This window comes from Halichoerus grypus, chromosome 1 (assembly GCF_964656455.1).
Source record: "Halichoerus grypus chromosome 1, mHalGry1.hap1.1, whole genome shotgun sequence".
NCBI lineage: Eukaryota > Metazoa > Chordata > Mammalia > Carnivora > Phocidae > Halichoerus > Halichoerus grypus.
In genome coordinates, this window is record NC_135712.1 from 93,450,756 (window position 1) to 93,476,269 (window position 25,514).

At 34.7% G+C, this 25,514-nt stretch overlaps 1 protein-coding gene across 11 annotated transcripts in view; it reads left to right on the forward strand.

Moving 5' to 3' along the window:
* PHC3 (polyhomeotic homolog 3) overlaps positions 1-25,514 on the forward strand; it is a 75,446-nt gene that overhangs the window by 29,874 nt on the left and 20,058 nt on the right. For 8 of the 11 annotated variants that reach the window (XR_013446535.1, XR_013446541.1, XM_036118341.2 and 5 more), the window contains 6 exons: positions 1,605-1,851; positions 7,960-8,831; positions 9,120-9,167; positions 13,305-13,455; positions 17,979-18,229; positions 21,453-21,612. Coding sequence is in view for 9 of the 11 variants with exons in the window: in XM_036118341.2 (XP_035974234.1) it covers positions 1,605-1,851; positions 7,960-8,831; positions 9,120-9,167; positions 13,305-13,455; positions 17,979-18,229; positions 21,453-21,612 (1,729 nt within the window). In the remaining 2 variants the exon portion in view is untranslated. The remainder of the gene's footprint in view (positions 1-1,604; positions 1,852-7,959; positions 8,832-9,119; positions 9,168-13,304; positions 13,456-17,978; positions 18,230-21,452; positions 21,613-25,514) is intronic. The other 3 variants (XM_036118343.2, XM_036118347.2, XM_078069398.1) reach the window with 1 other exon arrangement.

The following is a 25,514-nucleotide window of genomic DNA, read 5'->3' on the forward strand; positions in this document are numbered from 1 at the left end:
GATTTTTACTGGGCCTTGAAGAAAGGATTGGGCTTCAGGAGACAGCTATAAGGAAAAATGGCATTTTAGGCAAGAGAAACTTGAGCAAGGGCTCTAAATGGAGGAAGTATAAGTTGTGTTTGGAGAAGGGTGAGCAGAACAGTTTGGTTAGAATGTGAATATTGTGGATTGAAGTAGTGGAAGATGGGGCTTGAGGTGGTTTGGGCCTTGACTGTGGAGGGCTTTGAGTGGCTAGCTGAGAAACCTGGATTTTAGCACATTTTATTTTTGTATTAAATTTCAGTAATACAACTATTATTAGTCCACTTACATTGCTATGAAATATTTGACAAAAATCCGAGAAGACGCTCCATATGGTCTCAGAAAATTCTTTCAGTAGCTTAGAATAGTCTGATCAAGCCTCAACTGATCTGAAGTGAAAATTTGTTTAGCACCTGCTGTTGGCTACCCACTGCATTTGGCACTTGGGAAGAGAAGGTTTAGCCTGTGAGTATCAGTTAATGATAACAGGTGTAGAGGCAGAACACACATGAAAACTGAAGAATGTTTATTAAGCAGCAGTATCTCATTTGCTTTGTCACTTTAGAATCTTTTGCTTCAGTTTCCTTCTCAGGGTCAGTGCTAGCATAAATGTATTTAATACATTCATTTCCAGATAGGTAAAAGGTCAGGCAGCTATTGGAGAGGCATTTTCTGCCTTGCCATTTGGGAATGTTATAAACCTCAGGTGAAAGTCATTGGGATGATCTTGCCACCACCCGGACTGGTGGTATGTTTAGAATAGCCCCAGGTGTAGACAGGAGCCATGACGTAAGCCATTTCAAGGCCATGCACAGTCTTTTCAGTTCATCAGATCTAGTTCTCAAAGCCAAGTGAGTATTCCATAACAACAACAGGATTTTAAAAAGGAGTTGATAGGAAATGCTTTTCATAATTATCATAATGGGTAGGTGATTTGATGAATGAGTTTTCTAATTTACAAGATGCGTGTTCCCTTATCTCTGTAGAATGGGTAGCTTTTTTTTTTTTGCAGTCCTCTTTCTGATCTTTATGAGAATGACAGTATTGTATATGCATACTCCTAACTGTATGTAGTAACTTCTCACAAGAGTATAAAGCACTTGTAACCTTCAATGTTTCACAGTCCTGGCCTGGAGAAGTCAGAGCGGAGTTGAAGGAATTGCTCCTTCCCTAATGCATCCTGGGCTCTTCTGCCTCTGAGGCTTTGCTCAGGTTTTCCTTTTATCTGGAGTACCCTTTTCTCTCCTTCCCTTTGGCTGTCTCTGAGCTGGTAACTTCAAAATGCAGTATGTTGCAGAGTGATTTCCTCATATTCATAGTTCATTTGATATATATGTATATATACTGTTTTCATTTTGTTCTTAATGATTCCCTTAATGTCTTTTTAAAAAATTTTTACTTAATATGATTACTTAGAATAATAACTCCCCTTTCTTTTGGAATGAATCAGTCGTTTCAAGTGCTTGGAACTTGATGTGTAAAAAAACATAAATGTATTGTCATTGTTGTTATAATGGTAATGATTATCACATCTCAATTAATACCATCTGTTTCATCCTTATTTTTTGTTGTGTGGTTCTTAGGTTCAGAATTTAACATTACGCAGCCAGAAGTTGGGTGTATTATCTAGCTCACAGAATGGTCCACCAAAAAGCACTAGTCAAACTCAGTCATTGACAATTTGTCATAACAAAACAACAGTGACCAGTTCTAAAATCAGCCAACGAGATCCTTCTCCAGAAAGTAATAAGAAGGGGGAAAGTCCAAGTCTGGAATCACGAAGCACAGCTGTCACCCGGACATCAAGTATTCACCAGTTAATAGCACCAGGTGGGATAAACTTGTTGAAAATAGTTGCATTCACTTTATTAGCAGGCAGAGCAAAACAAAAGATGTCTATTACTTGAACAAGAACAATACTTCTAAAACATTTTTTAATGTGAGTTTCATGAGTTTAAAAAAAATCAGTATTGTAGCTTGAAAAAAGAAATCAAAAGAGCCCAACAGCTAAAACAGATAATAATAATATAAATTTTTTTGGTTAATTGACATTTGATTAACATCTTCATTATGTGCTGGTCTTCCATTGTATTGGTAAAACCAATAGCTTTTATTTTTTATTTATTAATTAAAAAAAAGTTTAACTCCTGTATAGTTAACGTACAATGTTATATTAGTTTCAGGTGTACAGTATAGTGATTCAACACTTTTGTATATTACTCCCTGCTTATCAAGAAAAGTGCACTCTTAATCCCCATCACCTATTTCACCTGTTCCCCCTAATCCAATCCCCTCTGGTAACCATCTGCTTGTTCTCTATAGTTGAGAGTCTGTTTTTTAGTTTGTCTCTATTTTTTTTTTCTTTGTTCATTTGTTTGTTAAATTCCACATGAGTGAAGTCGTATGGTATTTATCTTTCTCTGACATATTTCACTTAGCATTGTACTCTCTAGCTCTATCTATATTGTTGCAAATAGCAGGATTTCATTCTTTTGTATGGCTGAATAATATTTCTGTGTGTGTGTGTGTGTGTGTATCACATCTTCTTTATCCATTCATCTGTTGATGGACATGGCTGCTTCCATAATTTGGCTGTTGTAAATAATGCTGCAGTAAACAGTGATGCATATATCCTTTCAAATTAGTGTTTTCATATTCTTTGGGTAAATACCCAGTAGTGTGATTACTGGATTGTAGGATAGTTCTATTTTTAATTTGTTGAGGAATCTCTATACTGTTTCCCGCAGTGGCTGCACCAGTTTGCATTCCCACCAACTGTGCCATAGGGTTCCTTTTTCTCCACATCCTCGTCAACACTTGTTTCTTGTAAAACCTTTTAGTTTAAAAAAAAAAAAAAAAGATTTGACTGTAGTTTATTTAATATGCTTTAGTGGAACAGAACTAAAAGCTCTTAAGAAAAACATGTATATTTTTGTTGTCATTAATGAGTGGAGTTTACCACTTTCCAAAAATAAGGATTTTGTATAATTATTTTTCTTACCATGTTGCTTTTTTTCCCATCTCTGATTTCATCTCTGAGAGAAAGATGTCAGGCAATCAGCTGAGTCATTTTCATTCACCTCCACCTTTGATTCCCACATGTGCTCCCTCTGCTATACACAAGATCCTCTGCTTCATGGTTTTCATGCTGAAAATGTTGGGGCCATTCAGAGTGAGTTTCCTTACCACCCATTCTGTTCATCTCAGAATTACTCAGTGTTGAGCTTTCTTTACTTCTAATAAGATAAGGAGTTACTCGTTTTCTGCTTTAAAGTTTACACTGCTTGTGTCATTGATTGCATCTTTTTTTTACCAGCTCCTAATCTTCTGTAGTTGTTATAGCATCTTTTGTCTCCCTCATGCTGAATCTTTTCCTTTGCTTCTCAAGCATACTTGGATCTCTTCTATTTGTAATATATTTGCCTATGTTTTTATTCCAGTCCAACTGTTGTTTATTGAAAGTATGTGTGTGTGTGTGTCATGCACTGGGCTGGACACCACATATGTTTCATTAAAAAAAAAAAAAATCCTCCCTTGATTCAACTTTATCAAGTAAGCACCTTCTTTCTGTCTTTTTATAACTCTGTATTGCTTTTTAAAGATTCATTTTATACTACTGAAGTCTGTTTTTTGTCCACCTAAACCTGTTTCTCTTGCATGTTTCCTCTGTGCTGATATTGCTTGCATTCTCTGTAGTACCCAATCTCAGTGTCTTGGAATTGTTTGAGTCCCCTAGTTAGAAATCTCTCATCACTTTGAACTTGTATAGCGTTTTTATACTTTGTGGTTCTTTTTCTTTTGTAGTTATTTATATACTTAGTGATCTTAGCTTTTCTACTGTATAGTAAGCTCTTTGAGAGTAGGATAATAATAATGAACACTTACGTGTCAGGTACTTTACAGTTATTAACTCCTTTAATCCTTTTTCACTTTCACCTTTTCATCCTTTTATCTTGACAGCACTAAGTTGTGTCTTATATGTACTTATCTGCAACAAGTGGCCAGTAAATATTTGGTGGATTAATAGTTGATCTATTTTTCCATTTGAATTTTGGAAATTACAGCACAATTTTTTTCATTCAAACTCATTGGGTATCACTGCTTGGAGTTTTTAAATCTGAATCTTTAGATAAGTTCAGGCTTTGTTGTAATGTATAAATTAATAAATCCATTCATAGTGTAGTGTGATGTGAATTCTTTTTTATAAACATCTGTGTGCCTAGGTCCTGCTCTCTGTATGGCTTCATAACAGGATTTTTGTACTGTACCGTCCAGAGTATTTTCAGCCTCAAACCAGCCTCTGGCCAGTTTTGATAGGAGTCATTGTGGAGCAGTAATGACCCACTGCACTTGACATGACTGCTTGGGACAATTTTTACTTCTTCTTATAGTTTTGATAGATTATAATGGAGGGTACGTTAATTTCCTTCCAAAGAGAATGCTACCTTCAGATAAAGCTAGGACGTCTTGCAGGGTTAGTTCAAGCAAGGAGATCTACTTTTAGATTTTCAGTTCTCCTGAACTCCCAATACCTGGTTCTAAGTTGACAATTACTCTTCCCCTTTTCTTTCATTGATAGTGTGATAGGATCTCTATTGTTGCCTTCCTCTGATGGCCAATATTTTATGTAGGTATGGAGGAGACCAGTAAGCTAAAACTATCAGACTCTAAGGATGATTGCAATTCCAGATTTAGATCTCTTAAGTGTATTAACCAAACTCCGGTTTCCCATGTGGTGTTGATTAGAAATAAAACCAGATGAAATACCCTAAGCCACAAAAACCATTGCAGTTACCAAACTTATAAATTCACTCAAGCTTTACACTGCAGTTATTCAAAGCAATTTGTATCTTCTGGCTAGGCAATAGCTGGATTTCTCTACTCTTAGTTTTTCTGCTCTTGTTGAGAGCAGAAAAAGCCTGAAGCTAAATTGTTTTTCTTCTTCTTTCTTTCTTTTTTTTTTTTTTTGAGATTCTTGGTAATTTATCCTGTTCCTTAGTTAGAAGAATGCCTATGTATATAGGTCGCTTTCAAATATGAAAAAATTTACTGGTGTTCTGTAGTAGAGACTAATAATTATTATAATGGATATGGTTATTGTTTCCTTAAATTTATTTCTAAGGTGCTAAAATCATTTGGTTTTCTTCATTTCTTCTTGAATGTGTAGCTCTCACTTGATAGTTAATCTATTTTTAATATATAAAATAAAGGTGAGTTTTAACCATATGACTGGAAATTATCATGAACTGTATTCGAGTTCAAGTTTTTATAGTAGTTTTTAGAGCTTTTATGACATTAGTTGGAAAAAAATATGTACCACTTTTTGTAGACATTAATATGTAGTGAAAAGCCTATGCTAGTCTGCTCAGGCTGCCATAAAGGATATCATAGATAGGTGGCTTAAACAGTAGAACATTATTTTCTCACAGTTCTGGAGGCTGAAAAACCCAAGATCAAGGTCTGGCAGTGTTTGGTTTTTGGTGGGAGCTCTTTTCGAGGCTTGCAGATGGCTGCCTTCTTGCTGTGTCCTCACATGGCCTTTTATCTGAGTGCCAGGAGGGAGAGGATAGCGAGCTTTCTGATATGTCTTCTTTTAAGGGCCCCACCCTTCTGACCTCATTTCACCTTAATTACTTCCATAGAGGCCCCATTACCATATAGTCACGTTAGGGTTAGGGTTTCAACATATGCATTTTTGGGGACTCAAACATTCAGTCCATAATAGGAACCCAGACTCATCTAGTACTTTGGGTTCTTTTAGACCCAGGGCTGCCCCTCAAAAGCCAGGTGATTTCAGGCAATGCACTTAACTGCCCAGTTTCTTCTCCAATGATATATTGGATTAATGTAGTACCCTGTCTACCTCATGGGGTTGTTGTAACTACTTAGTAAAATAATATGTTTAATAATTTATAATATATTTAATTGTAAGTAATTATATAAAGAGTTCTATATATGTGAGAGATGATACCAATCATTAATTCTCCAGATAAAGGCCATCCTGACAAAAATAAAGGGTTTATTAAAATCAGAGAAATTAACAAACATGGTATCATTCTCCAGAGCACTAGGGCTTTTCTTATACAGAAGTATCGTTTCAGATATCCTTACAGTTATTCTCTAACAGATATGATTGTCAGTTGGGCTTAGGGACTAATATAAAATATATAGACTCACTCTGATTTCTCATCAAAGAAAAATTTAATTTAGGTGAAAGTATTAATTGAATACTATTGAATTATCAGCTCTAGCATATAAAAAGAGATTGCTTACTAACTAGAGCTGAGAAAGAATTTTTATTGCTATAAATATGATGTACATTGTACATCAAGAATATGGTATTTTAATTATAACTTAAAAAACCGAATTAAAGTGGGCTTGAACAAATGAGAGAGAAATGTGAAAGCACCTTGAGCTCTTTGGAGGAAAGGCACTCTAGGATTCTGGGATTTTGTTGAATGCTCTATAATATAGAGAGAGTCTTTATTAACACATTTACAAAGTGCTGGCATAAAATTTTCAGTCTGAGTTTGAAGTGCTAGTCTAGTTATGTGAAAATTACTTTGTTAGGTGGAATTTTAGACCTATCTCTGTTTTTTTTTAAAAAAATACAATTTGTGGGTATTTTTTGAACCTTTTAAATGCCTGTCTTTTGAGATGTTAATCAGATGTTAATTTCCTTAAAGGATCTCCAAAATTTTAAATGATAACCAACCAAATGGAAGAATGTTAAAAAAAAAAAAAAGTTGTTACAAGTTTTTATAAGGCCTTTGTCACAAATGTGGTTAACTGGTTAAGTATAAAAATAGATGCAAGGTGTTATAGCCTTTATCTTAACGTTCTGAGATTAAGAAAAAAGTTTTGCCTTCTCTTTAGACCTATTTTAAATGCATATAGCCTTTGTAGGATATTAAGCAATTTTTTCAGTTTATCTTCTAGTGAAGCCCGTTTTCCATTTTTCATTAGACAGGATTTCACCAGCATCTCCCTCTGTGTAAACGTACCCACTAGTATGCAGAAGAGGCATAATAATGGAACAACTATTTACTACTTGATTTTGCTAATTATATATATTATCCCTATTGTGAGTGACTCTTCTGTGGAAAAAACGGATACTGTCATTTATAGATTACTGTAGGGGTTTTTGTTGTTTTTGTTGGCTTTTTTGGGTGGGGGCAGGGGAAGAGTAAAACAGGATCCTTTATTTAGACAGCATGGACTTCTGATTGCCTCATTCTCTCTGCAAGCAAAACTAGTGCTCTCCTGGATTTGGAATGGCCCCTGAAATTTTATTTCTTAGTTACAGTGCTATAGAATTCACACATGTGTTTTGCTTGGCTGAATTAACTTGTTATACAAAACATTTTCTCTTCCTGGGTCAAGTAATACCAACTTTTCATCTTGGCTCAAATTTGGAAACATATTTGGGAAGCTTTATAAATAATTACATTGACTGTTAGTTGGAAGACTATTTAGACATAGATTAGAAAGTTATGAGACCTTTATGAATTTTGATATTGCATTTTTATGATTTTGAAGTTTATAGATCTTATATTTGTTCAGGGATACTCCTCTTCTCCCCAAAGAAGGAATTCAGATGGATAAACTTCGTTAAAAGTTAATGCAGATATTCTGATGACCTCTAAAATTTAATAAGAATAAATCATGTGTATATTTCAGATTTATGAATACATTGTTTTAGGCAGTTTTTTCTTTTGGAGCTTATCACAGTACAGTTTATTTCATGAAATTTTTATAGTTTTCCATGGAAAGGTTGTTGTCATTACATTTTCAAATCACTCTTGTCGGGAAGACTTGTAATAGATTTCTGGTGATTGTGACCTTCTGATGTGAAAACTTTTCCTCTTTTAGATTTATTTATAAATTTCTAGGATATTTTTGGAAAAAAATACTAATTGTCATTTTTTTCTCTCACAGCTTCATATCCTCCAATTCAGCCTCATCCTCTAATAAAACATCAGCAGATTCCTCTTCATTCTCCACCTCCCAAGGTTTCCCATCATCAGCTGATATTACAGCAGCAGCAACAGCAAATTCAGCCAATCACACTTCAAAATCCAACTCAAGACCCACCCCCATCCCAGCACTGTATGCCACTCCAGAACCATGGCCTTCCTCCAACTCCTAGTAATGCCCAGTCACAGCATTGCTCACCAATTCAGAGCCATCCCCCTCCTTTACCGGTGTCTCCTAGCCAGTCCCAGTCAGCACAGCAGTCTGTAGTGGTGTCTCCCCCACCGCCTCATTCACCCAGTCAGTCTCCTACTATAATTATCCATCCACAGGCACTTATTCAGCCACACCCTCTTGTGTCATCAGCTCTCCAGCCAGGGCCAAACCTGCAGCAATCCACTGCTAATCAGGTGCAGTCTACAGCACAGCTGAATCTTCCATCCCATCTTCCACTTCCAGCTTCCCCTGTTGTACACATTGGCCCAGTTCAGCAGTCCGCTTTGGTGTCCCCAGGTCAGCAGATTGTGTCTCCAACATCACACCAGCAGTATTCAACCCTGCAGTCCTCTCCAATCCCAATTGCAACCCCTCCGCAGATGTCGGCATCTCCTCCAGCTCAGATTCCACCACTGCCCTTGCAGTCTATGCAGTCTTTACAAGTGCAGCCTGAAATTCTATCCCAGGGCCAGGTTTTGGTGCAGAATGCTTTGGTGTCAGAAGAGGAGCTTCCAGCTGCAGAAGCTTTGGTCCAGTTGCCATTTCAGACTCTTCCTCCTCCACAGACTGTTGCGGTAAACCTACAAGTACAACCAGCAGCACCTGTTGATCCACCAGTGGTAAGCCCTTGGAAGCTCTTTGACTTTCTTACTGAACTGAGAGTAAATACTGCTTTCTCCCACATTATGTTATATTGCTAGATCTAAATGCCTATGAATTTAAAAAGCTTGCAATTTCCATCTGTCAGTGTCTGACAAACATGCTGTATGGGAAAAAAAAATGCCATTTGTTGTAGTATGGTTGCATGCTTGATAATTTGTGATGGTTATTAAAGTCCCTCGTTAATTTTATTACTATTTAAACAAATCCATCTGCTATCTTTACAGAGTTGATTTTTTTTCCCCAAGGGAATGCATTTGAACCAGTGTCATCTGCACAAAGTTTTTTCTCTTAAGGTGATTATCCTTCATAGATCCCTTCTGTTGGCTTGTATGTTCTTAAACGTATGGTTTATCTACCTAACCTTTTTGGTTGTGTGCATTTTGAAGTCCTGGGCCTTTAGGGGCTTTGGTTTCATGGTGGAGGTATGCTTGTATGATGTAATTTTGGGGTAAAATTATATTTTGTAAGCAAATTTTGTAAGAAAGACATTTACTCTAGGAAATAATCCAACTTTGCAAAAAACATTAACTGTAACCCATCTTTTAGAATTATTAAACTTCTGATTTTTAAATTTCTGTATGTAGAGAAAATATATACTTTACATATTTCTTATTTAAAAAGCTAAAAATGAGTGGATGAATTGAATAATGAGGATGGAAAAATCTATTGGGAGGAATAAAAGTTTTGAATAATTGAGATTGTGGTGAAATTTATCAGAATAAACCTCTAGCAATGGTACATGTTGCCTAGGAAAGAAAATTAGCTTGAGGAATGTTTTTCTTTAAAACATTCTCTAAAAGACTTTTTAAATTTGTAAAATAATTTACAATAAAAATTGAAATAAGGTCTCTAAATGTTTAGGCAGAAGGATCAAATTAATAATTTATAACTGAGGAAAACAGTCTTCCCAAAGGAGGTTTCATATCAGATTTGACTGAAGAGATTTTATCACTTAAAAATTAATAACCATTAACTCAGGAAAGGAGTTTCAAAGTCTGTTCCTTAATGGTTTTCAGGATGCAAATTTATAGATTCTTTATTCTTGTCATCCTCATTGATGTTAATAGGCAAGAGATTGAGTTCCACTTCTAATTTTTTGTAAAAAACAACTCAATAGAAACAACAATGGGCATCTAGAAATAAGTTTGTCATTCAGTTCTCATGTCTATATTTTCTTTTAGATTTTTGAAGAATTTACAATGGATATTACAAAACACAGGCTTCAAAGTGTATAGTAATTTCAAAGAAATCAAATTTAAATTTATATTCTTTCTAGTTCAGTGAATTGGGTTTTAATAAGTAAAAAGTAAAATTTCTTTGTATGCCTTCTAATTTTCTAATTGTTTTTGTTAGGGGAAACTTTGGAGGAACATATTTGGGATAGAAATATCAACATAATAAGACATGAAAGCTAAAAAATTTAAGGTCTTGTTCTTGCTGTCCTCTCTTAAAAAAAATTTTTTTTTTAATTTATGTTATCTCATATTTTGAAGTTTTTGTTTTCCCCCATGAAAATAGTAACTTTTTCTGCTGTCACTGGTGTGGTCATACTTGCTATAGATGTTCCTATGTTATTTTTCTTATCTTTTATCTTTCTTTGAGTACCATAGCCTATTTATTAAGTTACTATGTTTTTCTTTTATTATCTTTAATCACATCTTACTTTTTTTTTATCAAATCATGTTTCTTCATGAATTACACATTTCTTCACAATTACCTGGTTGTTTCAAATATTTAAAGATAGTAATATCTATTTACTTCTCAAGAGATTTGAAGTTTAAAAGATTAACTATGAATTGTCAAAGTAAAAGTAGATTTTTAAAAAATATATAAAAGATACATTTATAAAACTAAAATTTGTCATTGACATTTGAGTATGATAAGATATGTGAGAGTAGATAATTTAGAATTAATAAATGTTCTACAGTTTGTTTAGGAAAGGGATACAGATGGGACTAATGTATTTTATTGAGGTAAGTTTGGCAGTCATTGCTAGTTTTAGAATAGTTGTAGTTATGAACTAAACAAATTGCGTTGCACAGTCTCCTAATGATCTTGTGAGTAAAACCTCTATTTCTTTGCTTTATTCAGTATTTTAGTTGTTGCACTTAGATTTTTTTATGTTGATGGTACCAGATGTCTGTGACAGATCTGTTTTTGCCTACTTCTTTTATTAACTTATTTTGCCTTTACATAGCAGATTTGAAAGAAAGTTTGTGTAGTTAGGCTTACCTATAAAGAATGACAAGTATTTTATAATATTCTTTGATGGATTATTTCAGAATATGCTGTTTATGTTATGACTCTTATCCTTTAAAACTTTTTCATTATTTTTTAAAAACCAGAGTTCTATGCATGATCAAACTTTGATTCCTTAAAAGGTACTGTAGTAGGTGTTTGAAAAACTTGTGACAGCATTAAAATTAAAGAGAGGATTTCGACATTTTAAGAAAAGATAATATCTAATAAAGGAATGTTACACAGATACAATTGAACTTGTTGGTAAAACCATACTTGTCTAATTACCTCTGAATCAACATCCCTACCACTGCCAAATTAAGGTAATCACCACAACAGCAGATGCTCCTCACTAGAAGATTGTTTTTGTTTTTGTTTTTTTTCCCCTTAAACCCCCAGGACATTTCTTTTGGATGACTTTCCCTGTAGTGGACATTATCGTCGTTTAAAAAAAATTATGTGAACAGATACTAGCAGCTATCGTTGTACTGTAAGGATCCAGACATGAGGCAGGGAATCTCTTGGTGAAACAGGTTTCCAGATGCAGGGTTGGGAGCAAATAACTTTTAAAAATGTAGCCTACTTAGTTGAATCAGATCACAGTTCTGGATATTATATTTGGTATAAAATCATCAGTAACTGGACGATTCTTAATTTTTTTTTTTTAGGATTTCTAAATTTTTAAAAAGTTTTTTTTTTAAGAAATTTTATTTATTTATTTATTTATTTATTTTTTTTTTTAAAGATTTTATTTATTTATTTGACAGAGAGAGACACAGCGAGAGAGGGAACACAAGCAGGGGGAATGGGAGAGGGAGAAGCAGGCTTCCCGCGGAGCAGGGAGCCAGATGCGGGGCTCGATCCCAGGACCCCGGGATCATGACCTGAGCCGAAGGCAGACGCTTAACAACGGAGCCACCCAGGCGCCCCAAGATATTTTATTCTTAATGGAGGCTTGGAGAATTAGGTGTTTTTTTTTTTAAACTCTGTCACTGTTGCTGGATTTATGCCTTTGTAGATGAAACTTGATAGTCCTTTTTATAACACATGGTTTATGCTGATTTTAATAATCTTGACCATTTTTATATTTAACTTTATATACTTCAAATCATCAAACTTTTTCAGTAGTTTGATTAAAAATATATACAGTATTAGATATCACAAAGTTTTTTGTGAATGTTGAGAGATTTTTGTTTTCATGTTTGTTAGAAATATAAGTAATCTTAAAAACTCATGACTTTTGAAAATTTAATAAGCTTTCTATATAAAAGAAAGGAACTGCTTTGTGGCTTTGTTTTTAGTAAAATGATGACAAAATAGTCTAAAAGTGGCCTTTGAAAACAGCCTTAAGTTTAATGAAAAATTAATAAGTTATTTTTAGTTACATAGTACCTTCTCAGATTGAGTCCATGTTTTCTTCTTACAGTATGCTCTTTAGCATTAGATAACAAGGTTGTTAAAAACTTAAAAACTTTAGAAGTATGGAGTAGTATTAACTAAAAATAATGTGTCAAATGGCTTAGGAGGGGGGTGTGTGTGTGTATGTGTATTACTTCAAGGACATATATTTTCTGTTTACCTGGTACTAGCTTATAAAAATTCATTAGATTCTTGAGTAGATCAGAAGATTAAAGAATTAAAGATATAATTGCATACCTTTTTTGTATGTTTTCAGACATTACTTTTCATAATTTAATCTTCAGTTCACATAAATATAACAAAGAAGAGAGCCTGGGGTGTCATCCTTTAAGCAGTTCCTGATACACGTCATTTTGGAGATTTACTTAGTGTGCTTGTGAAAAATACTAGTATTTATTTTGATTTATGACAGTTGAAGTTAATAGAAACAATAGTAAATTCCCCAAATAGTTACTTTGTATAAAATCAAAACTTTTTTTTTAATTCTCAAAATTAAAAATATGTTCTGACTTGACTTTCACCTTTTTGAAACTTTAGTAATTTGTAGCTTAGATACTGATCCACAACTTGCTTTTAGTGAAATATTGTCAAGCATTATGGAAAACCTCATTTGAGCTGTTTTAAAGTTTTCCTTTCAGCCTATCAAATAATCATTTTGCCTTTTTAAAATTTAAAACACTTAGAATTTATTATTTTTTTTTCAGTTAAGTTAGGAACACCTTAGTAAATGTATTTTTAGAAACATTTTAAGGCAGTGTGGTTTGTCGTTGCAGGTTTATCAAGTAGAAGATGTGTGTGAAGAAGAAATGCGAGAAGAGTCAGATGAATGTGTCCGGATGGACAGAACCCCACCACCACCCACACTGTCTCCAGCAGCTATAACTGTGGGGAGAGAAGATTTGACTTCTGAACATCCTTTGTTAGGTAAGGAAATATCTAAATTTGGGGGAATTTTCTATTAGGTAAATGTTAGTAATAAAGTTTAGTAAAGTTAGTGAAGTTTAATAACTGGAGATGGTATTAAGCTATTATGTAATTGCAGCAAAATATAAGTAGAATTCAAGATTTTTTTTAAATGAGGAACAATTAAAACAGTTGATGAGGAACCACCCAAGTAAAAAACATTCTTTAGCTTTCTAATTTTTAGTGGTTTGCACAGATATATTTTATATGGCCATTCAGATTCATCTGTCAAGCTATTTCTAAGCTTAAAAATTAGAATAAATCAGAGTTCTATTAAAAGATTTCAGTTACGCTTTCCAGAAATCACAAAGCATTCTGAGTCATATCTGACACTCCTCATAATTGCTTGTGACCTAGGCTGAGTATGTTTTTAAAAGTGTTCTTTCCCAGACAATTCTTAAATTAAACCTCACTAATTCTTACTAGAGACATGGATTAAAAAATCCTTGGCCTTAAGCATTTAAATTTTTATTCACTACTTTAGTGCTACTCATGAGATGAAGTAAATCTTCTTTATGCTCCTCCTCACAATATTAAAGTGATTGTGAATCCTAGGTGTTTTACTAAAACATTAGTATGACCTAGAGCCCAGTGTCTAAGTCTTTTTTTTAAGGACCATGTAGATTTTTAGTTTTATTTATTTAATAAAAGCTTTTCTTTTTTTTCCCCTTTAAACGTGGGGCTCGAACTCATGACCCCGAGATCAAGAGCTGCATGCTCTACTGACTGTTAGATTTTTAAAAAATTTATGAATAATTTATTTAGATTGGGGTTGGCAGACTATAGCTCATCCTTTAAATCTTTCCTGCTGCCTGTTTTTGCATGGCCCACAAGCTGAGGATGGTTTTAAAATTTTTAAATTGTTGAAAAAAAAAAATCAAAAGAAGAGTAATATTTCATGCCATGTGAAAATTATACCAAATTCAAATTTTATTGTCCATAAATAAAATTCTGTATAACACAGCTGCCTTTCTTTACTTGTTCAAATATTATCTTTACTTTTGTATTACTGTGGCAAAGAAGAGCAGTTGCAGAGCCCGTATGGCTCTTTATAGAAAGCTTGCTGACCCTTGACCCAGATAATCCTAATCTTGATTCAGTCTTCCTTATAAGAATTCAGTTTTCTTGAACTTCTCATGGCCCTGGTGATTATTTACAGTAAACAAGACCCACTGTCACCTACATGGAAACCAATTGTAATAGGACACTGACTTTGCTACCAAAGCTACCCTTGCCCTCCCTCTCTTTTCAAGTGTGCCAGCACTCTAACCCTTTCTTCTAAGGGTTGACTCTTGGTTTTGGCTCAGATCATGAGCCTTCTCTCTGATTTTGTCCCTTACTCTCATTATGAATCTCTGGAAAGCACAGAAGGGGGAAAATCAGTTTTCTTCCAATATTTTCTCCCTCTTGAGAAATAGAAAATGTTTAGTCAATAAAATGATATAAAATATTTAAGACAAGTTTAATAGTATTGCCTGTGTTTATTCATAATAATACCACAAAAGATAGATTTAGGAACATCTATCGTATTAAATCTTTGTAGTTTCTCTGAACTGAAATGTATTTAATGTTGCTGCAGATTTCCTGGAGTTTGATTTAAAGGCAGAAATAAAAGTTTAATTGGATACTAACCTTGCATTGTGACTGTGATTTAATTTACCTAAAAAGCATTACTAATGGTAATGCAAAGAAAATTTAAACACTTCTGAAATATTGGAACACAAGAACATCTTCACGTTTTTTTCCTCAAGGATGCAGGGCAAGATCCTATCAAGCAAATCCCTCTGGCTAAATTGTCTGAGTGCAATGTAGAGTTCTGAATCTTCCTATAATCTACTTCATACTTATTACTGTGTGTATGAGGGGGAAAGCAAGCACAAGTTGATTTTTAGAATAACTCTTATCACATCATGAAATAAACTGACCTGCAAAAATACAGGGATTTGTTTCCATCCAGTATTCAGTTTTCCTAAATCTTTAAAAATTCTTTAAAAGTGAAAAGCATCCATAAAAAAGGTGGAAAAGCTCATAGATGTTGCTCAGAAAATGAGACTGAATAGGCAGAGAGTACCCTGTGGCAAAGTTCTGTCAGTTTTGTTTTCTCTCACAGTTGTCTTAAATCTAGAGAGTGTAATAATTGTGTTTTTGTTCTACTGTAATACATCAGTGTTTCTCAGTTTTATTTTAACAGCTGATTATACACTGGCAAGTAATAGCTATTAGCTTCTTCAAAAAGTCACTAACTTACAGCTCTAGTTTTAAAACACTTAGGATGTTAAAAGATGGGCACATACGATATAAAAATTAATTAGAACATGTACCAAGCAGTATTTTCTTAACAAACCATATTATACTTAATGCAACTTTATATATATATATATATATATATATATATATATATACACACACATATATATATATATATACACACACACACACATATATATTTTAAAGCTTTTATTTATTTTAGAGAGCACGAGCCAGGTGGGGGGAGGGGCCGAGGGAAAGGGAATAATCTCAAGCAGACTGCCCTGAGCTCGGAGCCTGACATGGGGCTAGATCTCACAACCCTGAGATCATGATCTGAGCCAAAACCAAGAGTCAAATGCTAACCAATTGAGCCACCCAGGTGCCCCAAGGCAGCTTTATATTTCTTTTTTTTTTTTTTTTTTTAAGATTTTATTTATTTATTTGAGAGAGAGAGAGAGAGAGCACAAGCAGGGGAAGAAGCAGGCAGAGGGAGAGGGAGAAGCAGGCTCCCCGCTGAACAGAGAACCCGATGCGGGGCTCTATCCCAGGACCTGGGATCATGACCTGAGCCGAAGGCAGATGCTTAACCGACTGAGCCACCCAGGCGCCCCAGCTTTGTATTTCTAAAGTAACAAAGTATCTATAAATCTGTAAGGGACATTAAAATTTTATTTTTCAGTACCCCATAGATTTATATTTTCCTTCAAACAGGAAAAAAACCTTTCAGTCCCACTTTAGAGTTTTATAATTTTTATCCCTTTTCCTCTAGGAGTAAATGTGAAGATTTGGTATGTAGGATAGGATTTTCCTGGAGTTCCTCAGTTTGGTAATGCATGTGTACAATACTGTGTTCCCGAAATCAAACTAGCATTTTCTGTTGACTTGTTTAATTTTTAATAAGGGATTGTGTAATTTTAAACTGTTTTTCCAGTGCAGTTTATCTTGGTGGATTATTTGATGGAACTAGGTTAATAAATGCCTTATAATAGTGCTGTGATAAGCTCTATTATATTAATCACAATTCCTGAGAGTGAATTGTTAGAGCTTTTCCATTTCTGAGATTATACAGATGATCAGTACACTATTTTCTTAGCTGAAATTTTTATTCTTTAGGGATTCCTATTCTTTATCCAGCTGGGCTGTATTTTGAGCATCTTTGATAGTGGTGTCAACCCTTTTCTTACTAGTGGAGAGGAGTTACCACAGTAATTAAGAGCACTGTCTGAAGAATTGACTCCCTGGGTTAGTATCCCAGCTCCATTACTTAATTAGTTGTGTGCCCTCGGGCAAGTTACTTTATAAAGCTTTCTGTTTCCACACTATGAAATGGAGAACAACAGCAGTACCTACTCTTGGGCTAGTTTTGAGGGTTAAATGAGTTACAGCATGTGAGGCATTTACACAGTACTTGGCATGTAAGTGCTCAGCAAGTTGTAGTATTATCTTTACACATGTGCTCTTTTTTTGTTACTTTTCTTAGACATCTGTACTCACTGATATTTTTAGCTGCCAACCGGTTCCATCTTTCCACTTTAGTACAGTCATACAGGTTTGGTGCGATCATATGGGTAGGTAAAGTCTATCATAGGCTGTGGGGTCTCTCTTATTGTGGTCTTCAGAGTTTGAAGGGGAGGGATCACAGTGATCCAACCCAGTATTTTGCAGTTGCCTGGTACTAAAGTGTTCCCCCAAATTGACATACACAGTGTCACTGAAGAGTTGTTTAAAAAAAAAAATTGTGCATGGATTTGGATTAGCCTTACTACTTGAAATAAAGGTGATGCTGTGTAATCCTTTAAAAATCTCTACTTATTCTGTGGATTTTATGATCCTTTTTTATTTAAGTATACTTTCAAAGTACTTTTTCCCCCATGCCATCTGGAATATATAAACAGGAACATAGGGAATTTAATATTTGTGTAGCTTGAAATTTTTTTAAAAAGTAACAGTTTTCATAATTCTTAAATTGACATTCTGAAACACTTTTCATATCTTATGGAATAGTTCTTTTTAACCAGGGTTGGAATGATCACTTTGAGCAAGTTATCCCCTTCTGTAAAGTGGGGATAATAGTAGCTTCTATCTCATAAGATTAAATGAGATTAAATATAAAGTTCTTAGAATGGTGTTTTAAAGCACCAGGTGTGGACGGTTATTGTTATTAATGTTTATTCTTGGTTTTCTTATTTGCCTGCACAGAATGCTAAAGATAAAAAAATGACTTTTTTTTCCAGAGCAAGTGGAATTACCTGCTGTGGCATCAGTCAGTGCTTCAGTAATTAAATCTCCATCAGATCCTTCACATGTTTCTGTTCCTCCACCTCCACTCTTACTTCCCGCTGCTACCACGAGGAGTAATAGTACATCCGTGCCCAGTAGCATTCCCAGTATAGAAAACAAACCTCCACAGGCTATTGTTAAACCACAGATCTTAACCCATGTTATTGAAGGCTTTGTGATTCAGGAGGGATTGGAGCCATTTCCTGTAAGTAGTAAGCAAATTTGTATTTTTAAAATTATTCATGTAGCATTATGTTTAATTGTAGTGTATTGTTCTCTAATAAAATGCTTATAATTTTATTTCAAAAAAGTTGTTGATCCCTTATCTAGAATTTCTCTACATATTATTTATATATTTCCAAATATGTTTCTAGAATTTTTATGCTAGCTATATATAAACTAAGGAAAAAATTTCAGGCTATTAAGGATATCAATTTTATAATTTTTAGACAAAGATAATGGGAAGATTACTCCAGTGAAATAAATTTTTTTTTTTTTTAAAGATTTTATTTATTTATTTGAGAGAGAGAGCGAGAGTGTGAGCGGGGGTAGGAGCAGAGGGAGAAGCGGGCCCCCAGCTGAGCAGGGAGCCCGATGCGGGGCTCGTTCCCAGGGCCCTGGGATCATGACCTGAGCCCAAGGCAGACGCTTCACCGACTAAGCCATCCAGGTGCCCCTCTTATTTCTTTTTAAGGGGACTGAAATGACACCTAAAGTGCATTATTTTTTTTAAAACGGTGTTTCTTATATAACGTAATACTTTGTGAACTTGAGTGCCTAAGATAATAACTTCCCAACCTGATAATTCTGAAGTTACTCAGTTGATGGTTTATAATTAGCAAATAGATTTTCTCATCCTTACATCTCAGCCTTCAGTCAGATTTTTAAAATGCCTTAAAATCTTCACTTAACATTGGAGGTGCTATTTTTCTATCACTGAAAGTCTTATAAGTTGAGACTAGCAGTACATAATTTCTATGCTAATATCTAGAGATGGACATTTTTCCTTAGAAAATAAAAGACAAGTGGCTGAAGTCAAAGCCAAAATCTAAGACAAGAAAACAAAAGAATTCATTTCAAGAGCCTTTGAATTATACCTGGTATTTTAGATTCCTGGGTGGGGAAAATCTTGCATTGTGATAGTGGGTTGCCTCATCATTTGCCTTTGGCTTCAGTTAACTGTGTGTTTTAAATTTGGATCTCCTGGGGCGCCTGGGTGCCTCAGTCTTAAGCGTCTGCCTTCTGCTCGGGTCGGCTCGGGTTATGATCCCGGGGTCCTAGGATCGAGCCCTGCATTGGGCTCCCTGCTCTGCGGGAGGCCTGCTTCTCCCTCTCCCACTCCCCCTGCTTGTGTTCCTTCTCTTGCTGTGTCTATCTCTGTCAAATAAATAAATAAAATCTTAAAAATAAATAAATAACTTTGGATCTCCTGTAAGAATTCTGATAGTGGAGCAATAGTCTCTTTTCCCTGCTCCTCAGGGTTTGGATCTTGGCTGTGCTGCATACCGTAACCTTTGTTAAGTCACTCAGCCTTTTTGATCTTAATTTTTGCTCATCTGGCAGGTGGAGATGACACTTGGCTCTGAGGGTTGTGGTGGGGATTAAATGTGCAGTTCCTGGCACGTAGTACCCATCGCTGCTATTACTCAATCACTTGTGACAATTACACCTTTTTTTTCTGATTATAAAATTAATAATGTATTATTTTAAATGGAAAATATGGGAAATGTACAGAGCAAATCATCCCCAGTAATACCACAATGTGTATTTTTTACATATATGTTTCATATGATCAAGATTATTATATATATAGTTCTGTTTTTGTCACTTAGTATACTTAGAGCTTTTGTTTTCTCGTATGATTAATAGTACTTTGGAAACATTTTGAAAGGTTACATAGTACTCCACTTTATGGACAACCATAATTTATGTAATCCTTGCATTATTGTTGGACATTTTAGGTTTCCATATTTAGTAATTTCTTTAGCATGAATTCCTTGAAGTACAGATATTGAATCACATTACATATGTATTCATAAGGCTCATGATATATATTGCCAAATTATTTTCTGGAAAGATTATTTATTTGCTTTATTTTTATTTTTAAAGATTTTATTTTTAAGTAATCTCTACACCCAGTGTGGGACTCAAACTCACAACCCCAATATCAGGAGTCACATGCTCTTCTGACTGAGCCAGCCAAGCGCTTCTGGAAAGATTATTTAAATATATTCACACAACAGAAGTGTAAACTCTCAGCAGCACTGAGTATTACAGTTCTTCAGCAATACCTTTTGTAAATTTTACATGAGGTATATTAAATATACTAACTGAAATGAACACAATTTAAAAGTTCATGAGTGATTCTTCTCTGAAGTTAAATGTAGAAATTTACAATAAGCTGACGTTCACCATCTGTGGCAGATATCGGAGACTTAACCGGCATTCTTAAAGGAGGTTCTGTTTCAGATTAGCTAAAGGTTCACTCGCAAATCAGTAAATATTTTTGGTCTGGATTGTTTTTGCTGAAAACATTTCTAAAATAAGTAGTATTTATGCCTTAACCAAGTATATTGAATATAAGCAAATATTTTGTTGTTGATTTTCATGTTAATGTTTGAGGATTTTTCCATTTGTTTTTGTGATTATAGTGGATTAGGTTGCCGGACTAGGAGTCAGGAGATCCAGTTCTAATCCTCATTCTGCTTTTGTAAAGAAATCACCTAAACACTTAGAACATTAGTTCACTTATCTTTAAAATACATACAATAGTGATCTATCCTGAGGAGACAACCCTACGAGTAAAAAGCTTTGTACCTGAAAACTAAATCTTAAAAGTTGTTGCAGAAAAAAAATAAGGATACTGGCTAATCAAAATTTATTACTGATTTTTATTATTTTTTTATTTTTAAAAAGACTTATTTTAACGAGGAAGAGAGCATGAGCTAGCACAGGGGGTGGGGAGAAGGGGTCGAGGGAGAGGGAGAGAGAGTCATAGGCAGACTCTGTGCTGAGCGTGGAGCCCAATGCAGGGCTTGATCTGATCTCATGACCCTGAGATCACAACCTGAGCCAAAACCAAGAATCAGATGCCTAACTGACTGTGCCACCCAGGTGCCCCATTACTGCTTTTTAAAGACATTTTTTAACTACTTGCCTAAACTAGGAAAAGGTTCCATTTGACAGAGACTTTGAAGCATCTGCACTGCTGAAGACTTGAAATACAACTGTTGATGACTTGAAATACAACTGTTGATGTCCAGATTGCCTAAAATTTTCTTAAGGAATAAAGCACTTAGTGAATCAGTTCAACTGATCAGTTGAACAAGTAAATTAGTACAGATATTATTCATTCCAAGAGGTTTTTTAACCAAGTTATTTCTGAAAAGCCTTTTAAAAGATTATTTTATTCTCTATCTCTTTTGAAGGTGAGTCGTTCATCTTTGCTAATAGAACAGCCTGTGAAAAAAAGGCCTCTTTTGGATAATCAGGTGATAAATTCTGTATGTGTTCAGCCAGAGCTACAGAATAATACAAAGCATGCAGATAATTCATCTGACACAGAGATGGAAGACATGATTGCTGAAGGTATGTGGATTTTATTTAAGATACTGTTTAAATTAACTTTGACTTTTACCATTTGAAACAGGATACGGATTTTTATTCTACACATTTTCACACACTAGGAAAGCTATTCACTTTTATTCTTATATAATGCATTATTTAACTGAGGTAAATGGAAAGCTAATCAGACCTTTAATGGCCAAATAATTCCAATAGAAAGATTGATGTTTAATTGCATAATGTCAGTTTGACTTTTGAAGGAGTGTGGGAGGGAAAGTTCCACTATATATGAAAGTAATTTAGAATTTTAGCACCAAAGCAACCAGTTCTGTCTTTTTTTCCTAAGCAGACTTAACTAAGTGACTGTTTTACTGAGTTTGCTTAAAAATTTAAAGCTTCTGGGTTGTTTGGTTTTAGACTTTCCACATCCTGATGTTTGATGTCAGGTAGGTATTACAGTTGTATTAAGGATGTACTTGTCAATCAAGAGGTGATTAAATTTGTTCAAAGAGGAAAATACCACTAAATCTTCTTAATGTCAGAGATTCCTTTTTTATAGACTTAAGTCTAATAGTGAAATATTCCAGAAAAGTCAGTTGTACACAAAATGACTATAGGAAAACGAACACAAATAAATGCAGAAGTGATTTATTTTTTATTGATTCTGATCATGGCCCTGTAATTGTGATACAGTTTAATCAGATAGCATTTCGTGTAGTCAGGGCTCTACAGTAGTGTTTTAGTTAACATCTGTGTCTAAGTAATTATCCTTAATATCTTAGTATATTTTATCTAAAATTAATTAACTTTCACATGTTTATTGAGCATATACTGTATGTGCCTGAACTTTGGTAAGTTAAGCAAAACAGCATGCTGGTAAACAAAATAGTCTTTGCCCACGGTTTTCCTGTTTGTTCAAAGGAAGGCATCTCTGTTTGTTAGTAAGTTATAAATTGTTGAAATCTATTCCTGGTTTACCTTTTATTTGAACAGCAAAGAGTATGACAGTAGTATAAAATTGGGTTTTTGCTGCTAACTTATATTGAGATCAGTTTGATTTTTTTCACTTTAAAAGAATGTTAACAATGAAAAATTTCAAACATACATAAATTAGAATTGTATAATGAATCTTCACTCACCCAGACTCAACACTGCCCAATATCAAACATCATTTTTGCCATACTAGCTTCATCTATCCCTTTTGTTTTCCTTCCTCCAATTCCCCGTCTCTCTTTCTCTTCTTTTCTTCCCTCCTTCTTTCTGTTTTTTAAAAAAATCATAGTCCTCATTTCCTTTCACTGGTATATAATTCATTGTGCATTTCTAAAAAATATACATTTTCTTATGTAAGTATAATGCTATATCACACAAAACAATAGTAATTCTTTGGGGTCATCTAGTACCTGGTTCATATTGAGATTTCCTCAATTGTATTATAATTGTATAAATTGTTATAAATATCCTTTTATAGTTATTTTTCAAATGAGAATCGAGGCAGTGCCTACATTTTGCCTTTTGTTATGAACTTAATTTCATTTAATTCCTAAATACTTTTAGTTATGCTTATTACTATTTTATCTGAGAAAATGTTTCATTTGAGATGAAGAGTAGTAAAGTTGAATATGCAGGGATTTTTCTTTCTTTCTTTTTCTTTTCTTTTTTTTTGGGGGGGGTGGGGCAGAGGGAGAGGGAGAGAGAGAATCTCAAGCAGGCTCCAGGCCTGGCGTGGGGCCCGATGCGCGGCTCAATCTCACAATCCCAAGAACATGACCTGAGCCAAAACCAAGAGTCGGATGTTTAACCGACTGAGCCACCCACGTGCCCTGCAGGGATTTTTTTTCTTGCCTATAACTACAAGAAGTGTATAAATGAAAGTTCTAGGCTAAAAAGCACATAATGTGCCCTATTGTGTGTAATGTGCCCTATTGTGTGTACACATTGGAGAAAAATGGAAAACCGCTTAGGAAGTTTCACAGCATATGTCATGATACTCATGGTTTATAATATAATAGACATACAGCATATGTTAGACTGTAGTAGAACCTGAGAGGAGCTTTCGATCTAGTAGGAACTAGCGAATTTAAGATAACTAAGGAGTAACATGTGGTAAGTTTTAAATGAATTGTACAGACGGTAAGAACTTGGGACTTTAAAACTGATTTTAAAACCAGTTGAGATAAACCACACTGTGGTTTTAAAACCACAATGAGGTATCACCTCACACCGGTCAGAATGGGTAGTAGCAAAAAGACAAGAAATAGCAAGTGTTGGAGAGGATGCGGAGGAAAGGGAACTCTCATGCACAGTTGGTGGGAATGTAAATTGGTGCAGCCACTCTGGAGAATAGTGTGGTGGTTCCTCAGAAAACTAAAAAAAGATGTACCATATGATCCAGTAATTCCACTTCTGGGTATTTATCCAAAGAAAATGAAAACACTGATTTAAAAAGATACATATATATGTACTCCTATGTTTACTGCAGCATTATTTACAATAGCCAAGATATGGAAGCAACCTAAGTGTCCATCATCAATAGATGAATGAATAAAGAAGATGTGGTGTGTATGTGTGTGTATGTATACATACACACACACAAAATGGACTATTTCTCAGCCATAAAAAAGGATGAAATCTTGCCATCTATGACAACATGGATGGACCTAAAGGGTATTATGCTAAATGAGATAAGCCAGACTGAGAAAGACAAATACCCTATGATTTCACTCATATGTGGAATCTAAAAAATAAGACAAGCAAACAAATAACAGTAGAAAGAAACAGACTTATAAATATGGAGAACAAACTGGTGGTTGCCGAAGGAGAGAGGGTGGGAGGATAGGTGAAATTGGTGAAGGAGATTAAAAGGTACAAACTTCCAGTTATAAAATAAATTGTACAGGATAGGGAATATAGTGACTAATATTGTAATACACTTGTAGCAAGTATTTCATAATGAATATAACTGCTGAATGACTACATTGTGCACCTGAAACTAATTTAATATTACATGTCAATTATATTTCAATTTAAAAAAACCTGGTTGATGGAATGTTCTGAATATGTCTGTTAAATCCATCTGGTCCAGTGTGTCATTCAAAACCATTGTTTTCTTGTTGATTTTCTGTTTGGATGATCTGTCCATAGTGGAAGTGGGGTGTTAAAGTCCCTTACTATTATTGTATCACTGTCGATTATATCCTTTATGTTTGTTATTAACTATTTTATGTATTTGGGTGCTCCATGTTGGGTGCATAAATAATTACAACTGTTATATTTTCTTGTTGAATTGTCCCTTTTATTATATAGTGTCTTTTGTCTCTTCTTAGTCTTTGTTTTAAAGTCTCTTTTGTCTGATTGCTGTCCCAGCTTTCTTTTGACATCCATTTGCATGATAAATGTTTCTCCATCCCCTCACTTTCAATCTACAGGTGTCTTTCTGTCTGAAATGAGTCTGCTGTAGGCAGCATATAAATGGATCTTGTTTTTTTTATCCACTCTATCACCCTGTGTCTTTTGATTGCAGCGTTTAGTCCAGTTACATTCAAAGTAATTATTAATAGATAGTACTTATTGCCGTTTTGTTACTGTTTTATGGTTGTTTCTGTAGAACACTTGAAAAGAATGCAAACTGGTACAGCCACCATGGAAAACTGTATGGAGGTTCCTCAAAAAATTAAAAATAGGGGCGCCTGGGTGGCTCAGATGGTTAAGCCTCTGCCTTTGGCTCAGGTCGTGATCCCAGGGTCCTGGGATTGAGTCCCACATCCGACTCCCTGCTCAGTGGAGAGCCTGCTTCTCCCTCTCCCTCTGTACCTCCCCCTGCTCATGCGCTCTCTCTCTCTCTGTATCTCTGTCTCAAATGAATAAGTAAAAAAAATCTTCAAAAAAAAATTTAAAATAGAACTACTTTATAATCCAGCACTATT